The sequence below is a fragment of the Notechis scutatus genome, chromosome 7, assembly GCF_049901735.1.
Source record: "Notechis scutatus isolate UNSWTSFEM ecotype Mainland chromosome 7, rNotScu1.2, whole genome shotgun sequence".
In the NCBI taxonomy this organism is placed as follows: domain Eukaryota; kingdom Metazoa; phylum Chordata; class Lepidosauria; order Squamata; family Elapidae; genus Notechis; species Notechis scutatus.
This window is the reverse complement of record NC_142015.1, coordinates 12128250-12148847: the sequence shown is the minus strand read 5'-3', so window position 1 is coordinate 12148847 and position 20598 is coordinate 12128250. Positions and strand designations below refer to the sequence as shown.

The following is a 20598-nucleotide window of genomic DNA, read 5'->3' as shown; positions in this document are numbered from 1 at the left end:
TTCTAATTAGGGCCAATTCTGTTCTTTTTAGGATGCGTTTGGTGGCTGCTGTGTTGGTGTGGAATTTCAATTGGAAGCTTGTGGAAATTAAATTTTGATCTCGGCAGTTGCATAGGAATGCGAGGTCACATAAAATGGAAGCTCTTTGGACTTCAAGTTTTTCATAAGTCCTGGTCAGATGGTGGGTTTCCTCCCCGTAGAGGTGCAATATTTGTTTTCTGAGGTTCTCGCGGGTATTTGTATGTGGATCTTTGGTTATTCGGGTTTTCTCCCGCGTAAGATTGGAAGTATCTAGGCAACATTTGTATGTGGATCTTTGGTTATTCGGGATTTCTCCCGCGTAAAATTGGAAGTATTTTGGCGATGTTTCGACGAAATCTCATTTGTCATCTTCAGGCTTGTGTCTTCAGCTTTGTGCTTCTTGGAGTAATGTGAGCTTGCAGCTGTTTTTTCTTTTAACTGCCAGTGGGAGTGCGGCTTGACTGGGTGGGGGCTTGGTTGTGTTCTGATTGGCTGGGGGTGTGTTCTCATTGGTTGGGGGCCTGGCTGTGATCTGATTGGTTGGGGGGTTGGCTGTGTTCTGATTGGCTGGGGGTGTGTTCTGTTCAGGTGGGGGCTTGGCTGTGTTCAGGTTAGTCTTAGTTGTTGGGGGATTTGAGCTGGTGAGCTGTGATCCTGTTGTTTGGCTTCGCGTTCGTGGTCGTGCCACATCTTCATGTTGGGTGTCAGTTCACTTCATGTATGGGTCGGAGGGGTTTGAAGCGGGTAGTGATGCAGCTGCGGTATAGCTTCTGGTCCGTGGTCATGTCTCATCATCTGTGTGGCTGTGAATCTGCTTTCTACGTGGAAGTGTGGTGGTAGCATCTTGTGTGGCCTTCGTGGGTGTGGGTCTGGTGTCATTCTTCATGTTAGGTACTCGTTTGTTAATGAGGGCGGGTTTCCAAATGGCTGGTAGGCGGGAGGTATCATCTCATTTATTCATGCTGTGTGGGCGTTTTTCCATCTCTATGGCTTCTCTGATTATTCTGTTGTTGAAGTGTTGAGTTTTCAGAACTATCGCCATGTATGGTATTCAGCTTTGTTCGGGTATTTTCCCACATCATTATAGCTGTGCTTTTAAAGTTGTAGCAATGTTTTGGCAGAATCTCATCTGCCATCATCAGGCTTCTGTATTGTGTTCGTCTGTGAGTCAGACTTTCACAGCTGTATCAGTTTTAAATTTGGGGTTAGCCTACTGCTGTGCCAGAATGGTTTTTTCTTCATCCTGATTGGTTGGAAGTCTTGGTCTGTGTTTATTGGTCTTGGAGTTTGCTGTGTTTTGCTTGACTGGTGTTTCTAATATCTTCTGTCTGTTTTGTGGCTTTTTTTGTCTTGATTGGCTGGCAACGTTGTGTTCCTGTATTGGAGGCTTTTAGTGCAGCTTGGCTCTGAGTAAATGGACAGCTATCATTTATTAGGAGGCTAGGTTTCATCTGGGTGCCTGGTTGGGGTGTGTTTGAGCTGGAGGTATCGGGGGGGGGGTCTCTTTGTGCCCAGGTGTTTGCCTGGCTTGTGGTGTGGAGATTTGTTTGTTTGTGAGTGCAGGCTTCCAAATAATTGACAGTCTGGTGGAATCATCTCTTCTATTCATGCTTTCAGGTCTTTTTTCAATCTCTATGGCTTCTCTGATAATTCTGTGGCTGGGGTTTTCTATAGTGGCTAGTGTTTTGGTGCCATTGAAGTCGATGCTATGACCTGTGGCTTTCATGTGTTGGACTAGTGAGGAAGTGTGTTCCAGCCTTTTTACTGCATTTTTGTGTTCATCCAGGTGGGTACTTATTCTTCTATTGGTCTGTCCAATGTATGTAGCAGGGCATGATGCACAGGGGATTTTATATATAACTTGGTTTTCCAGGTCAATTTTATCTTTGGGGTTTCTTAGGATGGCTGCTATTTTTCTGTCTGTTTTGAAGGCAGTCTTGATGTGATGCCTGTGTAGTATCTTACTGATTTTGTCTGTAGTACCTCTTATGTAGGGCAGGACAGCTGTTCCATAGGTCTGTTCATCTTCTAGGTCTCCATTATGTCTCAGTGTGTTTTTGTGGATCAAGCTGGTGATTTTGCTTTTGTGGAAGCCGTTGGCTGTCAGTACTTTAGTCAGGGTGCATAGTTCAGTCTTTATGTGTGTCTTGTCTGCCAGACATTTGGTTCTGGCGATTAGTGTTCTGGCCACGGAGTTTATCTGTGCTGGGTAGTGGTGGGATTGGGTGTTGAGGTAGCGGTTGGTGTGTGTTTTCTTCTGGTATATGGTGTGTCCTAGTGTGCCATCTGTTTTTTTTTGTTTTTTTTTTGTGGATTAGTACATCTAGGAATAGTAGTTGTTTGTTTGTTTCCGTTTCCATTGTGAATTTGATTTTGGGGTGTGTGCTGTTTAGGTGTGTTAGGAAATTGTTTAGGTTTTCTTTTCCATGGGGCCAAATCACAAATGTGTCATCGATGTATCTTAACCATAGTTTGGGTTTGTGGGTGGCATTAGCTAGGGCTCTGGATTCAAATTCTTCCATGAACAGGTTTGTAATGACGGGTGACAGTGGTGATCCCATAGGGGCTCCTTCAATTTGCTTGTATCTTTGTTCTTTGTATATGAAATATGTGTTGGTTAAGCAGTGTTCTGTTAGTTCCATGAGGTGTTTGGGTGGTTGGTATTTATTTTTGATGATTTCTAGGGTTTCTTTTATTGGAACTTGAGTGAATAGTGAAACCACGTCAAAACTTACAAGCAGATCTTTTTGTTCCACGTGTAGATCTTTGATCATTTCCAAGAGGTGGTCTGAGTTTTGTATATGTGAAGCTGCTGCTTCAGCATGGGGCTGTAGCTGCTTTGCTAGGTATTTGGCTAGGTTTTGTAGTGGTGCTCCTCTGGAGCTGACTATGGGTCTGACAGGTATGCCTTCTTTGTGTATTTTTGGGAGGCCTATAGTTTGGGGCATCTGGAAGATTTTTCTCTTGGGATGATCATCTGTTGGATCTCTTTGCTCATGTGGCTGGTTATAATTTTCTTCTTGGTTAATTTTTCCAGATATGTGGTTGGGTCCGTGTTTATGGGTTTGTATGTGGAGTCTTGGAGTAGGTCTGTCAATTTTGTTTTGTAGTCTTTTCTTTTTTTAAAAAAATTTTTTTATTGGTTTTTAAAAACAAACATAAATAAGCAAAACATAAAAACATCAAGCCATCTTCCATATGTGTACATACAGTGTGCCGGTTGGTTTACAAATTGTTTTGTGCTTCCATTTCGTAGTCTTCAATTACAATTACATTGCATATAATCTAGTATTTTCAATCAAAAATTAAATACCTTCGTATCATTATTAATCAATCATTTGACTATACTTTTATTCATGTTTTACAAGATAATCATAATTTACTTAGTTTGTTTTATAACAGTTCATATTATCACCCCAAATCTATCCTAAAATCATTTTGTAGATATAATAAGAAAGAAGTACATCTTTATATATTTATTATTTTCTAAAAGTCTACATATTTCATTACTGTATTTTATTGTCTAACCATTGATAGAATAGATCCCAAATTTTATAAAATTGTTTATCCTCTTGCTCTCTAATTTCAAATGTCAATCTACTCATTTCAGCACATTCCAATATTTTCTTAATGATTTCCTCCTGTGATGGAATTTTCTCATTTTTCCAGTTTTTAGCAAATACAATCCTAGCCACTGTTAATACATTTACAATCAGGTATTTCAAGTCTTTACTATATATTTCAGGTAAAATTCCCAATTCATCTTTATAGCTTGTTCCTCTAGTTTTTGTATAGATTTGAGTTCACCCTTTTCATTCAATATTTCACCATATCTAACTGTTTGTTCCTTTTTGTATATTATAGGATAAGAAAATGCTTCAATAGTCGATAGCCAGACTCGAATTTTCAAATAACATTGTCTTTTAATCTTCTTCCAGTTTAACCACAGAGACTCCCATATATAATGTCTTCTAAAATACCCCTGTGTTTTAGTTCCTTTATACCATAAAAAAGCATGCCACCCCAACAACAAATCATGTCCTTCTAATGTCAACAATCTAGTATTTCTTAGTGTTATCCATTCCTTAACCCACATCAGATTTGTAGCTTGATAGTACAACTCCCAATTAGGCAAACCAAATCCTCCTCTAATTCTAGCATCTTGCAAAAGTTTTAACTTTAATCTCGCTTTCTTACCTTGCCATATATATTTCAACACAATTTTGTTTTAATCTTCAAAGTAATCTTTTCCAAGCCTAATTGGAATTGTTTGAAACAAATATAAAATTCTGGGTAATATATTCATTCATCTTGATTGTTGAAATTCTCCCTATTAGTGACAGTTGTAAATTTTCTCATTTTGCCAGATCTAGCGCTATCTGCTTTTTAAGTTTGATATAATTATTCTCTTTTAATGTACTACATCTTGCTGTCAAATATATCCCCAAGTACTTGATCTTATTCGTGACCTGAATTTTCAATTGGTCTGCCAGTTCTTCCTTTTGTCTTAATAGCATATTCTTTGTCAAGATCTTTGTCTTATCTTTATTTATTTTCAGACCAGCCAACTTTCCATGTCTCTATCTTTTCTATCAATTTTGGTGCTGTTTCTAGAGGCTCTTCTAAGATGAAAACCAGATCATCTGCAAATGCTTGCAGCTTAAATTCTTCCTTTTTGATTTTCATTCCTTTTATATTCTTTTCATCTCTAATATTTCTGTTTAGCACTTCCAAATTTAACACAAACAACAAAGGTGATAGTGGGCACCCTTGTCTTGTTCCTTTTCTTATACTGATAGAATCTGTCAGTTACCTTTGCCGTTTGCTTATAGTATATAGCTTCTATTGCTTGAATAAATTTCCTAGCAAAACCCATCTGTTCCAACAGTAATAACATGAATCGCCAATGCACATTATCAAATGCCTTCTGTGCATATAGAAATATCAGAGCCATTTGTTTTTCAGGATGTGCCTCGTAGTATTCCAAGGTGTCCAAGATTACTCTCATATTATCTTTAATTTGTCTCTTTGGCAGAAATCCATTTTGATCAGGATGAATAAAATTATTTAGATATTTTTTAAGTCTTTCTGCCAATATTGAAGCAAAGATTTTATAATCTGCATTTAGTAGAGAAATAGGACTATAGTTCTTAATTTGTAATGGATTGGCCTACTCTTTTGGAATAAGTGTAATATAGGCTTCTGACCATGATTTAGGTATCTTCTTCTTTAACATAACTTCATTCATAACTTCTAGCAATGGAAGATTCAACAATTCTTGTAATGTTTTGTAAAATTCTGCCAGAAGTCCATCTGGGCCTGGTGCATTTCCATTATTTTACTTCTTGAGTGCTTCAGTTAACTCCATCATCATTATATTGCTTTCTAACATTGTTTCAATCTCTTTAGGTATCTGAGGTAAATTAGCATTCTGTAAGTACTGTTTAACTCTTTCCTCATCAATATTCTCTTGCATATATAATTTCCCATAGAAGTCTCAAATGATTTCCTTCTTCTCTTTACTACCATAGCAAACTTGGCCTTGGTCATCTGTTAATTGCAATATTTTCCTTGATTCTTTCTCCTTTCTCAATTTGTATGCTAACCATCTACCTGGTTTGTTTGCGTCTTCAAAGTAGTTCTGTTTAGCGCCTCTAATTTTCTGTGCTAATTCTTCTTTTTCTATTTGACCCATTTTATGTTTAACTATATCCATTTTTAGCTTAATGTCCTTTTTCTGTGGCATTTTCTGTAGCTCTTTTTCAAGTCTTTTATACTCATCCTCTAAGGCCTTAGAGGCCAATCTTTTCATAGTATTCCTTTTCCTTGTATAGTCTATTTTCAAGCCTCTAACATATGCCTTCATTGTATCCCATACATTCTGAATTGATGTATCTTCTTTTTTTTCTCTCTAAAGAAAAAAGGCAATTCTTTCTCCATCCACTGTGTGAAGTCTTTTTCCTTTAAAATAGTATTATTTAACGTTCATCTAGATCTTTTTTTTTGTCCTTTCCATTTAATTGTAATTGGATTGTGATCTGCCCAAGTACTTGTTTCAATATTTATTTCTTGAATATTAGTTATTAATTCTGTTGACATCCATATCATATCTATTCTGGACCATGATAAGTGTCTATTTGAATAGAAGGTGTATTGTTTAGTCTTAGCATTTCTTTCTCTCCATGTATCTTTTAAGTTTATTTCATCTACCATTTTAAAAAAAAGATTTAGGGAGAGTCTTTCTGTTTTGCTTTATTGTTTTCTGTGCTGTATAGTCCAATTTATTGTCTACAATTCCATTAAAATCTCCCATCATAACTATATTAGCATAGTCCAGTTCAATTATTTTCATATGTAATTTTTTGTAGAATTCTTCTTGTTTGTCATTCAGAGCATAGATTGCAATCAGGAGTGTTTTCGTATTATTTTCCATTATTTCCACCATTAGTATTCTTCCATCATCATCGGTATAAATCAATTTTGCTGGGATGGTCTCTTTAATATATAAAACCACTCCTCTTTTCTTACATTGTGTCAAGGAAGTAAATATTTTCCCTAGTTTTGGCTTTATCAACAATTGTTCATATTGTTTTTTAATATGTACTTCTTGTAGACAAATTATATCAAATTTTAATTTCTCTAATTTATGAAAGGTTTTCCTTCTTTTAACGGCTGAGTTAAGTCCATTTATATTAATTGTAATCAGTTTTTTCTCTTCCATGTTTATATTTTGTAGTTAGGTTTAGCAGCTCTCGTAGATCTTAGTTCACATTGTTCTTTGGCTTCCACCTTTCCACCTACTGCACCTACTGTTTCTTCAGGAGTTTGTCATTTTTGTAAGTGGTTTCAGTTTCAGCTCTCCAAGTTGTAAGTTGTTGTATCTTGTCCCAAAGTAGAGGGTGGATTTTGTTGCTCAATTTCAGGTGTAGAATTAGGAAATCTTTGTTTAACTGATCGAGTTGGAATCTCTTTCTGTGGAGCTCGTTCCTGGGTGAGTGAGGCTCTGCAAGCCCTAGTCGTCTATCTGCCACTGCCAGTCGCCTCCCCCCCCCCCCGCCTTTTTGTTGCCATCACCACTGATCACTGGAGAGATTCGTGTAGGCTCCAGCCAGGTCAGCGGCTATTTCTCTCACCTGCTGCTCTAGCTGAAAAATCAAGAGAGTGTTTACCAGCAGAGCTTGCAAGTTCCCCTCCCATTGGGAAATGGGCTTTGGGCAGCAGAAAAGCAGCCAGGTTTGAATCCTGCTTCTCTCTGCTGCTTGGAGCCATTTCCCAATGGGAGGAGGACTTGCAAGCTTTTTGCTCTGCCAGGAAACACTCTCTTGCTCTCCCAGCTGGAGCAGCAGGAAGGAACAATGGAGAGGCTCATGTAGGCTCTGGCCAGGTCAGCGGCTGCTTCTCTCACCTGCTGCTCCATCACCCAGGGAGATAGTTCTGGCAGGGCTGCAGCAGAAGGCAGGCAGCAATGGCTGTCCTGGTGGCTGGCAGGCATGCAAAAACAGGCTGAACCAGAGATGCCGCACATGCATGCAGGGAATGGAGGAGTGGGCAGAGAGGGGCGGGGCCAGCCAAGGGCCCCTTTTACCGGTTCCCCAAACTACCAGGAATCATAACAACTGGTTCACTCGAACCAGTGCGAACCAGTAGAATCCCACCCCTGCCCTGCCAGTTGATGGAAATAATATTGAGATGCACAAGCCAACATTATCAGTATTAAGATGGACTGGGGAAGCAAATTGATCTCAATAAATTAATGCATCATGTAACTAAATTAAAGTGTACACAACATGAAAACAACATTTTACTAAAGAAATAAAAATGTTAAATTCACAAAATCTTTGAGACGAAGTCTTTCCCCAGAATGTATTAAAAATCTGGAAAAACTGGAGACCATCATGGAAACAATTTATGCATTATTTTTACTTATATATCCAACAACTTACTTGCCACTCAACCTAAGGCAACTAACAAGAACAATAAAATTAAGAACAAGAAAGTCACCCAAATATCTTTGGCTACATACTTACATATAATACCAACATACACATTGCATGTATGTGTGTATTTTCATATACAACTTTCCTTTGAAAGCTTTCTAAAGTAAATTTTTCCATCAAACTATTCTGGGAGGAGAATTTCTGCACCTGGCACAATACAGGGAATCCTTGAGTTATGACTGAAATTCATCCTGGCAATTACTGTCATATGTCGCAATAGTCAAAAAGTGGGTCATCATGTGACTAGACCCAATTTTGCAAAAAAAATTTGTGGCAGTTGTTAAGTGAACCCATTGTTTGCTAATGGCTGTTTTTTTCCATTATCATAAACACTTGCCATTACTTTTACTGGAAGAAAACACCAGATTCCAGCAAAACCTTTGTAAATCACATGACTATGGGGCACTGAAAATGGTCATTAACGTGAGCCAGTTGCCGAGTCCCCAAAATGCAGTCATGTGATGGGAGAGGAGTGAAGTTGGAACTTCAAAACTGGGTAGTAAGTAGCTTTCGGGATATCTGTCATAACTTTGAACCATCTCTAAAACTACTGGTTATAAGCTGAGGATTTCTTATGTGCATTTTCATGCTGTAGCAGTCAATCTAGTGGAGTTTTTGAACTTATAACTTCCATTTATTTAAGCTGATATATGCAAACAGTTGATCTTGTGTTGCGTGTTTGTTTTTTGGTGTTTTCTTCTCCTACAGAGGTAGCTGCAAATGCACAGTTCTTTCAGCAGAGTCAAATGGAAAACTCTGACAAGTCAGACCATAACTTATCCAAAGGGGCACTGTTTTCAGACAGCTTTTTGGATTCTCTGTTGTGCACAGTAAGTTCCTGAAAGGTCACCCTATTCAAGTTTCTTATTAAAGTGTCCTTTTCTGTAGGATGAACCAATTAACTCCTTGATCTTCTCCAACTTTGTCAGAAGTACAAACTGATCTTCCTTGTTCAGTTGAATTAATTTTCCTTATCTAAAAATAGCTATCTCTAACCTAGCCAAGAGAACCCAAGTCAAAATATCACATGTTATCACAATACAACACATTAACTTACTGTAAAGACAGATATTTATCCGACTATTTATGACCGCTATAACTGATATCCTTGAAAATATATAACGATTTTTACAAAGGACTTGCCTTGGCATCACTAACAGCACTGCTCAATTGACTTAAGGTTTTAGGGTTATTTCAGAATTATAACTTTAGACCAAGTTTTATACTCACATAAGCAGCTTCACAGTGAAGTGGATCAAACCCAAGAAAACGAGTTCAGAAACAATGTTAAATATTGAAGGTCTTTCCACATAGAAATTCTAGAATAGAAATCATAGTCTTTGCAGACAGGCAACAACTAGCAAGTACCATTATTTCATACATTTCACCACTCTCTTATTCTACTAAGCATAGGCAATCCCAATAATAACTTGTTTCTTTCAACAAGTTACTCCTAATTCACCCTACCAGGTTAAATTTTTCTCAACATAGGTAAATATTCTTATTTCTGTTTCAGTATTGATCAGAGTTGGGTAGATGAAGCTTATGGTCTAAATCAGGAACTATTAGGTCTAGAGCTGAAGTTGTAGGTCTGGTTATTGGCTCAGCATCAACATCTTCTTTATAGTATACCATCCCTGGTGTTCTTTCTCATCTAAAGAGCAGTGTCAAGACAAGCTATACTACAACAGAGCTTCCAGGGCATTCCTTGACTTCTAAATTGATTCTGATTTAGATAACTTAAGTGTCAACACTTCCTTCTGAGCTCAAGAACATATGGGTGATGAGTTGTCACTCAATAAAGAATTGGCAATTTCTTGGGGACTCAACACAGAACATGATGCTGAAAAATTTGCACAGTTTGGGTCCAAGTATCTACCAAAGGCAATAAGCAGGTTTTCAACCCAATCCTCAATCATTCAGGTCATGATTGTCCCAAAAGTGCTTTGCCAAAAGGTAACTGGACTTTTTTCTTCCTTGAAAACATTTTGCTTTTCATTCAATAAGCTTCTTCAGTGCATGATGGGGAATGGAAAAATTGGAATATAAATCCCCAAATGGCCTCAATGATTCTCAAAGAGCTAGCAACCAGGTGACTGCAAAAATATAAATCCTTCAATTTGTGGTCCATTGCATGGTAGACCATTTGTGGTCTACCATGCAGTTAGACCACAAATGGTCATTAATTGGGTGTCTTTTGCTGAATCCATCAGACATACATACAGACAGACAGACAATGTCAACAGTACACATTTTTGACTGGTCAAACTTACATTACAGATTAAATTGCCACTGAATTTGAGACTGGTTCCTTTTTTAAATACAAATTAGGAAGACTCTCAGAACATATTTCTTCACGTAGCTCATGCAAAGTTTATGTTATGGATTTTATCACAGCATTATTTGCTACAAGAGCCACCAGAATTGGATAATCAGTGGTGGTATTCAGCAAGTTCTGACCAGTTCTGGAGAACCAACCAGTAGTGGAAATTTTGAATAGTTCAGACAACCAGAAAATGCCATCTCTGACTGGAGATTTTACAGTATCCTTCCCCTGCCACGCCCATCAAGCCATGCCCACAGAACTGGTAGTAAAAAATTTTGAATCCCACCACTGTGGATAATGCATAATTTTGCTAGGCTTTCATTAGAAATGTAAGTGAAATCTGTTAAATTTCTTTTCAAGAGAAAGGGCATCAGCTGCCAAAATTCTGTCATGGAATAGACAGAAAAGAAATCACAGAATCACTAGCATTTTTCTCTCAATATGTCTCAGCTCAAAACATTCAAACAAAAATGGGTATATTTAAGGGAGTTGCATGAAAAAAGTTCTAACTAGGTCCTTACAAAGCAAAACAATATTCAAAATAGTTGCATGTGAAATGTATACAGTAGTGAAAATTATAATATGGCAACAATTATAATTTTTAGAAACTCTCAGAATGATGGATATCTATTGGTAAAACATTAGCTACCAGTAATTTAAATAGGTTATTTATGTTGTATTTTATTTACAAGGCTTTCTTGAGCATTGCTAAAACATAATTCGACGAGAATGTTGATGATATACTAGTACAATGGTCAATTTTACAGTGTTTTAATTAGTAAATAGCTCTTCCACTTCCTCAAAATAATATGATTGTAAGAAGGCAATTCTTGACATTCTAATAAAGTGTTTCTTTTGAATATATTAAAGCAATGATGGGCAACTTTTTGGTCAGAGCTACATCTTACTTTCAGGTAATGTACCACTTTGCAAAAAATGTACTCAGGCAGGACAAAAATGAATTTTATTAAATTTAAATTGATTTAATCTGGCCTAATTAAGAAAACTAGGATTGGGGTAACATGATAGCTGACTTCCAATATTTGAGGGACTGTCACAGAGAAGAGGGGTTCAGTCTATTCTCCAGAGCAACAGAGGCAGGACAAAAAATAAATGATGGAAACTTATCAGAGAGATCCAACCTAGAGTTAAGTAGAAATTTTTTGACAGTGAGAACAATTAATCAGGTGAACAGCTTGTCTCCTGGAGTTTTGGGTCACTGGAAGTTTTCAAGAAAACATTGTACAGCCATTTGTCCAGGATAACATAAGGTCTCCTGTCTTGGTCAGGAGGTTGGACTAAAGACCTCCAAAGTCCCTTCAAGCCCTATAATTCTATGTTTCTAATTTAATTAATTTGAATGATGATTAATCCCTATATGCTTTATAATTGCAGTATGAACTCTATGTTGTACTTTGAATTGCAGGGATATTCTGATAGAAAGCAATCTCTGCCTACTTGTCTTCCTTTTTATTCTGAAAACTCCAATGATGTATTTAACTCAGCAAATAAAATACAGAGGGACACAGGTGACACATAAATCCTTCTATTTTTCCAAGTCAGAGAATGCAACAATCCTTTTGATGTTAAAAAAAGAAATGTAGCCAAGAAATGTTAAAGAGCTCAGCCCTATAAAGCTAAGTATGTAAAATGCCAATTCCTTTTGAGTAAGATAAACCTGACCTAGTGCTCAGGATAATACTGGATAATTCGATTTTTAAAAATGCTGATACAGCTGTTGAAATAATGGAGCACAACTCACCAAAATGGCCTACTGTATGTCTTCACAGACAAAGGTAAACTTATTGTCTTCTCTATCCTTTTCCTTTCTTGTTGATTGGAACAGTAATCAAACCTTATTCTAATGTTCTGGATATCTGCAATTACTATGTAATGAAACAAGTATATTGCCCAATATGTTTAATTTCTCTGGTTGATCAACCTGAAAAGCATATACCATGGGTGTCAAACTCACAGCATCACATTGCTATCATGTGACATTTCATGACTTTTTTCCCCTTCATGGAGCCAGGGTGGGCATGGCCTGTGTGTGATTCATCTGGCCCACAGGCTGCCAGTTTGACAACCCTGGCATATACTATCATACCCCGATCTCATATGCTCTTAGTTGTGGCTAAACATGACATCCAAACTTATATTAGTTTTGCTAGTGCTAACTAAAATTTGGAACTCCAGTTTCTCTGCCTTGTATGAAATTGAAATAGTTCCTTAACCATAGAGAACCCATAAACCATGGCTAAGCATTTGAATAGTTGAAGGTATTGCATTTCACATTTAATAGGTAAATATGTATGCAACACCTTCATTGTGTTGTGGACTCATTTCACTACACAAAGTCTTTCAATTCAAGAACTACAGCTAGAATCACAAAATACGTTTGTTGGGAGAAAAAAAAATTCAGAAATAACTTTCAGTATCTCAGAACAAGCAGGTTTCCAGCTTTTTTTTTTTTTTTTTTCATATTTACAAAATATAAAAATGGGGTGTGTGAAAGTAAAGTTGACATGAATTTTCTGGAGTAATTATGGTTACACATTCATCCAAATTAAACTATACTGTATTTTCAAAACTGCTCACCAGCTTGCTTCTATTTTCTTATTAATAATCTAAAAATTGGTCTGGGATTTCAAGATTCAGCTCAGTTATTATGGATGCTAAAATGATGAAAAATGCTTTCATCACAATTGGAATATGATCATAACTGGACTATTTTTAGCAGCAGGGTAGGAAGCAGTTCAAATGAATTATTTGATTCTCCAAATTCAGCAAAGACATCCCTTTCAAAATACTGGCTTATTTAAAACAGTGTTGTTGGATAAGAACACAAGGAGCCCAGTTTTAATGCCTTACTTAACTTTCCACTTGGTAAGTTTAACACAGTAACAGACCGTCTTAACTTACAAGATTACTATTGTTAAGAATAAGAATGTTTTATTGAGCAGTCAAGTTCCCTCCTTCATAAATGAGTGAGATACTTCTATAACTCTTCCTAAATTTTGTAGACCAGTACCTCTAACATGTTGTAATGGTCTCTCCATACATATTCTGGACAGCCAATACTAAACAGTTCCATATGATCGTGTCCCTGTGAACAAGAGGCCATTGAAACTGCAGCTCATATCCTGTTACCCTGTATAAGAATTCATGGACCCATTTTATAACTCCTGACCTGGTACAAAACCAGGAAATTCTAATCTTTTATGTACAGCTGTTACTATCACATACGTATGATAGTGAATATAGCTAAATTCTGCTATACTATCTGTAAAATTAAGCAGATTGGCTGATCATTGATGATCTTACTACTAATTATAATATACTATTGTTTTTTTTTACAGAATAATATAGTTGGAAAGGACATTGGAGGTGTTCTAATCCAACTCCCTACTCAGGCAGGAAACCTATACCATTTCAGACAAATGGTTGTCCAATCTCTCCTTAAAAACCTCCAGTGTTGGAGCACATAGACCTTCTGTTCCACTGATTAATTCTTCTAATTGTCAGGACATTCTTCCTTAGTTCTAGGTTTGTTCTCTCCTTGATTAGTTTCCATCCATTGTTTCTTTTCCTACCTTCAGGTACTTTGGGGAATAGGTTGATTCCCTCTTCTTTCTGACAGCCCCTTAGATGTTTGAACTCTGCTGTCACCCCATAGTCCTTATTCTGTTATGTTTTACACTGCTCAAAAAAATAAAGAGAACACAAAAATAAGACATCCTAGAACTGAATGAATGAAATATTCTTATTAAATACTTTGTTCATTACATAGTTGAATGCGCTGACAACAAAATCACACAAAAATTATCAATGGAAATCAAACTTAGCAACCCATGGAGGTCTGGATTTGGAGTTACACTCAAAATTAAAGTGGAAAAAAACACTACAGGCTGATCCAACTTTGATGTAATGTCCTTAAAACAAGTCAAAATGAGGCTCAGTAGTGTGTGTGGCCTCCATGTGCCTCTATGACCTCCCTACAACACCTGGGCATGCTCCTGATGAGGTGGCAGATGGTCTCCTGGGGGATCTCCTCCCACACCTGGACTAAAGCATCCCCCAACTCCTGGACAGTTTGTGGTGCAACGTGGTGTTGGTGGATGGAGCGAGACATGATGTCCCAGATGTGCTCAATTGGATTCAGGTCTGGGGAACGGGTGGGCCAGTCCATAGCATCAATGCCTTGTCTTGCAGGAACTGCTGACACACTCCAGCCACATGAGGTTTAGCATTGTCGTGCATTAGGAGGAACCCAGGGCCAACCACACCAGCATATGGTCTCACAAGGGGTCTGAGGTTCTCATCTTGGTACCTAATGGCAGTCAGGCTACCTCTGGCAAGCACATGGAGAGCTGTGCGGCCCCCTAAAGAAATGCCACGCCACACCATTGTTGATCCACTGCCAAACCAGTCATGCTGGAGGATGTTGCAGGCAGCAGAACGTTCTCCACGGCGTCTCCAGACCCTGTCATGTCTGTTGCATGTGCTCAGTGTGAACCTGCTTTCATCTGTGAAGAGAACAGGGTGCCAGTGGTGAATTTGCCAATCTTGGTGTTCTCTGGCAAATGCCAAATGTCCTTCATGGTGTTGGGCTGTACGTACAGCCCCCACCTGTGGATGTCGGGCCCTCATACCACCCTCATGGAGTCTGTTTCTGACCGTTTGAGCAGCCACATGCACATTTGTGGCCCGCTGGAGGTCATTTTGCAGGGCTCTGGCAGTGCTCCTCCTGTCCCTCCTTGCACAAAGGCAGAGGTAGCAGTTCTGATGCTGGGTTGTTGCCCTCCTACGGCCTCCTCCACATCTCCTGATGTACTGGCCTGTCTCCTGGTAGCGCCTCCATGCTCTGGACACTATGCTGACAGACACAGCAAACCTTCTTGCCACAGCTTACATTGATGTGCCATCCTGGATGAGCTGCACTACCTGAGCCATTTGTGTGGGTTATAGACTCCTTCTCATGCTACCACTAGAGTGAAAGTACTGCCAGCATTCAAAAGTGACCAAACCATCAGCCAGAAAGCATAGGAACTGAGAAGTGGTCTGTGGTCACCACCTGCAGAACCACTCCTTTATTGGGGATGTCTTGCTAACTGCCTATGCTTTCCACCTGTTGTCTATTCCATTTGCACAACAGCATGTGAAATTGATTGTCAATCAGTGTTGCTACCCTAAGTGGACAGTTTGATTTCACAGAAGTGTGATTGACTTGGAGTTACATTGTGTTGTTTAAGTGTTCCCTTTATTTTTTTGAGCAGTGTATTTTATTTTATTTCAATATTTTAATTCTCATCTGTGACCATAATAAAAGATTTATCTATTGATGTAAGAATAAAAAATCAGGGGCAGCTACTTGCAAGGTGCTCTTAACTAAGAAGTTAAGAACAGAAAATATATAAAGAAGAAAAGGAAGATTGGAAAATATGACTCTTTCTCTCTTTGGCATATATAATGCTTTCCAACAGTGTTAGCAATAAGTCGAGTGACAACTTGTAGAAGGAGAAGCAGAGATGGGAGGCTGAGTCAAGAGAGGAATCAGTCTGGAGTCATTATATTCCCACAAGTGATCTAAGTCCAGGACCCCTTGAATTCCATTGACTTTTATCTGATGCCAATTTAGTGCTATCAGTTGACTACATTCTTGTGTATAGGCACAAGCAATAAACCAGCTTAACAGGAACTTAACATGAGGTCCTGATTCTTCATGCTGGACACAACTAGATCCAAGAAGTCCACACCCTGATTTTTCTAATACATGTCTTTAAAAAAAGGAAGTGCATATCTACAGATTTCTTTGCAGTCAAATCATTATGAATGGAATTGGCCAATCAGGTGAAGTTTACAGCCTGGGCATTTACAGTAATTCTGAGTGAACTTAGTTTGCAAACCTTTCTCTTATCTGATTGACACAAATGTTTTATTTGATCTTCTATCAATTCTCATTGCAGACCTACAATAATTACCATGTGCTAGCTTTGCTTCAGACACTGGTGACAGGTGGGACCAGCCCAGATCTTGAAGAATATTTGGCAGACGGGACTTCAATGATTGGCAGTAATAGCAATATGATGTCCTGGGGAGCTAGAAACAGATGTAAACTGGCTCTTTTAACATTAATAGATGATCCACAATTAATAGAAGGGCTGCTGGTAAGTTTTGTTAGATGCCAGCTGATTTAATTCAAACTAATCCATTTTGCTCCCTCATATAATTGTCTAATGAATTAGAAAGCTAAGCTTTTGATAGTCATGAGTTAACTATAATTATGTGGCTCTGGATGATATGCTTGAACATTGCCAAGCTGATCCTAAACAGAATATTGAAATCAAGATTCACATTTAGAACATTATACTGTAGCCAATAGACAAAGCTTCCATCAAGGCTAATCATTAGGAGCACTTGGAACAAGGAACATTTGTGATTGTAATATGACCTGTATTTGAAAAAGAAAAGTCACCTTTATTTGTATTGGCCCAAATTTTTAAATTGTTCTTAGGCAAGATATCTTCAGTGGGTCTCCACACTACTTATCTATCTGAGTATAATAAGAGTTGATACATGAGAAAAACAACTGGTAAGTGAACAGCTGTTTTTACAGCTGATCAATGGCAGTGGTCTGGGTAAGAATGTGCTGTTAATCTGTTTAGAAAGGAAACGATACTTTTCTAATAATTCTTTTTAAAGTCCATTGTTTGGTAAATGATATGAATTGAGTTATTGCCAACTCTCTAGGATAGTGTAAGCAAGTCCAATATATATTACAAAGTTTTCATTGTGATTCCTTCACTGGGTGAAACAATTCTGTAAACATAAAGTATGAACTAATCAGATACAACTCTAAAGATGGACTCACAACTGGCTGACAAATCGTACTCAACGAGTAGTCCTTAATAGGTCTAAATCTACATGGAGGGAAGTAAGCAGTGGGGTACCACAAGGTTCCATCTTAGGCCCAGTACTCTTCAATATCTTCATAAATGACTCAGATGAGGGAATAGAAGGGGAACTTACCAAATTTGCACATGATACTAAGCTGGCAGGAATAGCTAACACCCAAGAAGATAGGCTCAAGATCCACATGGATCTTGACAGACTAGAACACTGAGCCATATCTAATAAAATGAAATTCAATGCAGAGAAAAGTAAAGTCCTATACTTAGGCAAGAAAAACCAAAAGTACACATATAGACTGGGTGAAACCAGGCTCAATAGCAGTAACTGTGAGAGAGGTCTTGGAGTCCCAGTGGACAACCAGCTAAATATGAGCCAGCAGTGTGCAGCAGCAGCCAAAAAAGCTAATGCAATCCTAAATTGTATTAACAGAGGGATACAATCAAGATCAAGGGAAGTACTAATACCACTCTATAAAGCCTTAGTAAGACCACACCTAGAGTACTGCATCCAGTTTTGGTCACCACATTATAAAAAAGATGTTGAGACTCCAGAAAAAGTACAGAGAAGAGCAACCAGGATGATTAGGGGACTGGAGGCTAAAACATACAACAAACAGGGAGACATACAAGGACCAGGGGAGACATGATAGAGGTCTTCCAATATTTGAGGGGCTGCCACAGGGAGGAAGGGGTCAAGCTATTTTCTAAAGCACCTGTAGGCCAGACAAGGAATAATGGATGGAAACTGAACAAGGAGAGATTTAACCTGGAAATAAGGAGAAACTTTCTGACAGTGAGAACAATCAACCAGTGGAACAGCTTGCCCTTGGAAGTTGTGGGAGTGCCATCACTTGAGACATTCAAGAAGAGATTTGACTGCCATTTGTCAGAAATGGTGTAGGGTCTCCTGCTTGGGCGGGGGGTTGGACTAGATGACCTACAAAGTCCCTTCCAACTCTGATTATCTGTTATCTGTTATGGATACATTATCCTCTCTTCCTTGATATTTCTATGGATTCATTCTGCTCAGCATTCCATGTCTGAATTCTTTACATAAAAGATTTTCTAGAAACTGCCAATTCTATTTCTGACTTTTCCAATTTTTTTCCTAGGAGAGTTGTAAGTTCTGTTCTGTTCAGCCCGATATTGATGAATCCAACAGAAATGTGTGTTTTATAATGTATCATACCTTCACAATATCTATTTTTTAAATGAAAATACCACAGTGGAAATACCTATAGAAACCTGGAAATAGTTTAAAATAAATTTTAGCTTGCTATTTTCCCAAGAAGTGATGTGGGAATCCACCTTTTTTTGAACTGTGATCTTCTACTTTTAGTTTATGTGTCTTCAGTTAATCAAGGATTGTTGATATAGAATCAAAAGTGTTTTCTTGTTTTGCAGTTCTTCTTTCACGATGTGTTCACTAAAGCCCTTGATATGTATGGAATTCTTTGCTTCGGTATCTATCGCCTGAAACCTAACCCCAATCCATATGAAATCAGGAAAGTATAGTAAAATTTAAATTTTCTCATAAAGGTTTAGCTATCTACCTGCATACACAGCAATAAAATATTGGCTTAGCTATCTACCTGCATACACAGCAATAAAATATTGGCATGTTCAATAATCTTTCAGAAACAATATGAATTTTGAAAAGTAGCTTTGGGGATGTATAATATGATGAAAAATCATCATTAAAGGATAGGATTTGAGAGTAGTATTCAGCACATCTTGTAGTACTGGTAGTGAATTATGCAATTATAATTAATATATGGAGTTGTTGTCAGGAGATACAGTGGTGACTGCTGGCTCAATTGGTTTTAAAATGCAGTGAGATAAATTGTCTTGATGTCCTGATTGTGATCTTTTCTTGGAGACACTTTAGTTGGCTACTACTGCAAATAAAATGGTGGACTATATACAGTAACAGTATCAATCATGGTTCTCAACCTTTTCTTTACTCTGGACCCCCTTTAAATATATTTTTGGCTACAGACCATGTCCATAGACCACCAAGACTTAAAATTTAAATCATAACATTTCTTCAAAGCCCTATGGACCTCTTGCAGCCTACAGATCACAGCTTGAGAACCACTGGTATAGATATCTACAAAATGAATCAGACCTCTGACCTACATGGCCTAGACTTCCTTGAGGTAGCATCTTCCAGATCTGCTAGGATTTTAGCATCCATCACTCTTAGAGTTGAAGCACCACCCTTTTTTGTAGTATAAGTCAGAGGCTGAATCTGTAACCTTCTCTTTCACAGAGAGCAAGAATTCTTATACTATTCCATTAACCAAAGACAACTTCCAATTCAGAAATAACTCAGAGGCTTATGACATTAACACAAGATGCCTTATAGCTCTGCCAAGTATTGCTACATTTTCTCCTAAAATTCCTTCAAGTTTTTTTCCACATGAGTTAGGCAAATTTACCAATGTAAGATTAGTACTTATCTATTTTTGGCTGATTTTTTAATGCAATATTGTTGCTGTTGAAAACTATGGCATTATTATTCCATAAAAACTTTTCATCGTCAATATCTTATAAAAAGTCATTCTGTTACTCTCCAACATACCATTTAACTTGTCAATGAGAGGAACCAGTATAAGATGCTATTTTAAAAAATTCTAATAAATCAGTATTATGTAAAATGAATTAAATTTCTGTTTGTTAACTTCTTTCTTTCCCTTCCATATTCAGATAAATATTCAGGTCTTTGAATACACTGGTTTTGTATGTTAGTTGCTCTAATAAAAGTATTGTTTTATAAATTTGTTTTTTTTCCTCATGAACAATACAGCTATTGTTTTTAATTGATTTCTGTTTTATTGGTGACTTTTCTCTAAAACAGGTTTGTGATTGCTCGACCACCCACTAATTTTGAGGTCCTTGCTTCTGATCAACTCTTTTGCCTAGTTCCACATAATATTTTATCCAAAGACCTAACAAACGTAGTGAAGTCTATTCCAGCAAAACGTCAAAGGACTACCTTTCAAAAGAAAGAAAATGACACTTCCTTTATAAATAAAGTCTTCTTTCTTTAAGAAGTGTCTGTGACCATTTGTTTTTTTTAACCCCAGAGATCTGAAGTAATGTTCAGTGTAAACAATAAGGATCATGCAAAAAGTTGCAACATAGAAGATTTATTCAGATCTATACACAAGTCTGGTCAACTAATGGTCAGCACTAAATTGGCACGAGATAGGGGTCAATGGAATTCAAGGGGGAGTGGACTTGGACCTTTTCTGGCAACCCAAGGACTCTAAACTGATGATACATTTAACTCTACTATCCAACTTTGCCTGCCCTTCTCCCACATATGAATGTAGAAGCA

General features: G+C 37.7%; 1 protein-coding gene across 1 annotated transcript in view; it reads left to right on the top strand.

The window, feature by feature from the left end:
* The window catches only part of KCNU1 (potassium calcium-activated channel subfamily U member 1), a 137638-nt gene extending 117330 nt beyond the window's left edge, over nt 1–20308 (top strand). The window contains exons 30-33 of the mRNA XM_087969817.1: nt 8727–8848; nt 16311–16511; nt 18660–18697; nt 20116–20308. Coding sequence (XP_087825943.1) covers nt 8727–8848; nt 16311–16511; nt 18660–18697; nt 20116–20308 — 554 coding nt within the window. The remainder of the gene's footprint in view (nt 1–8726; nt 8849–16310; nt 16512–18659; nt 18698–20115) is intronic.
* The last annotated feature ends 290 nt before the right edge of the window (nt 20309–20598 follow it).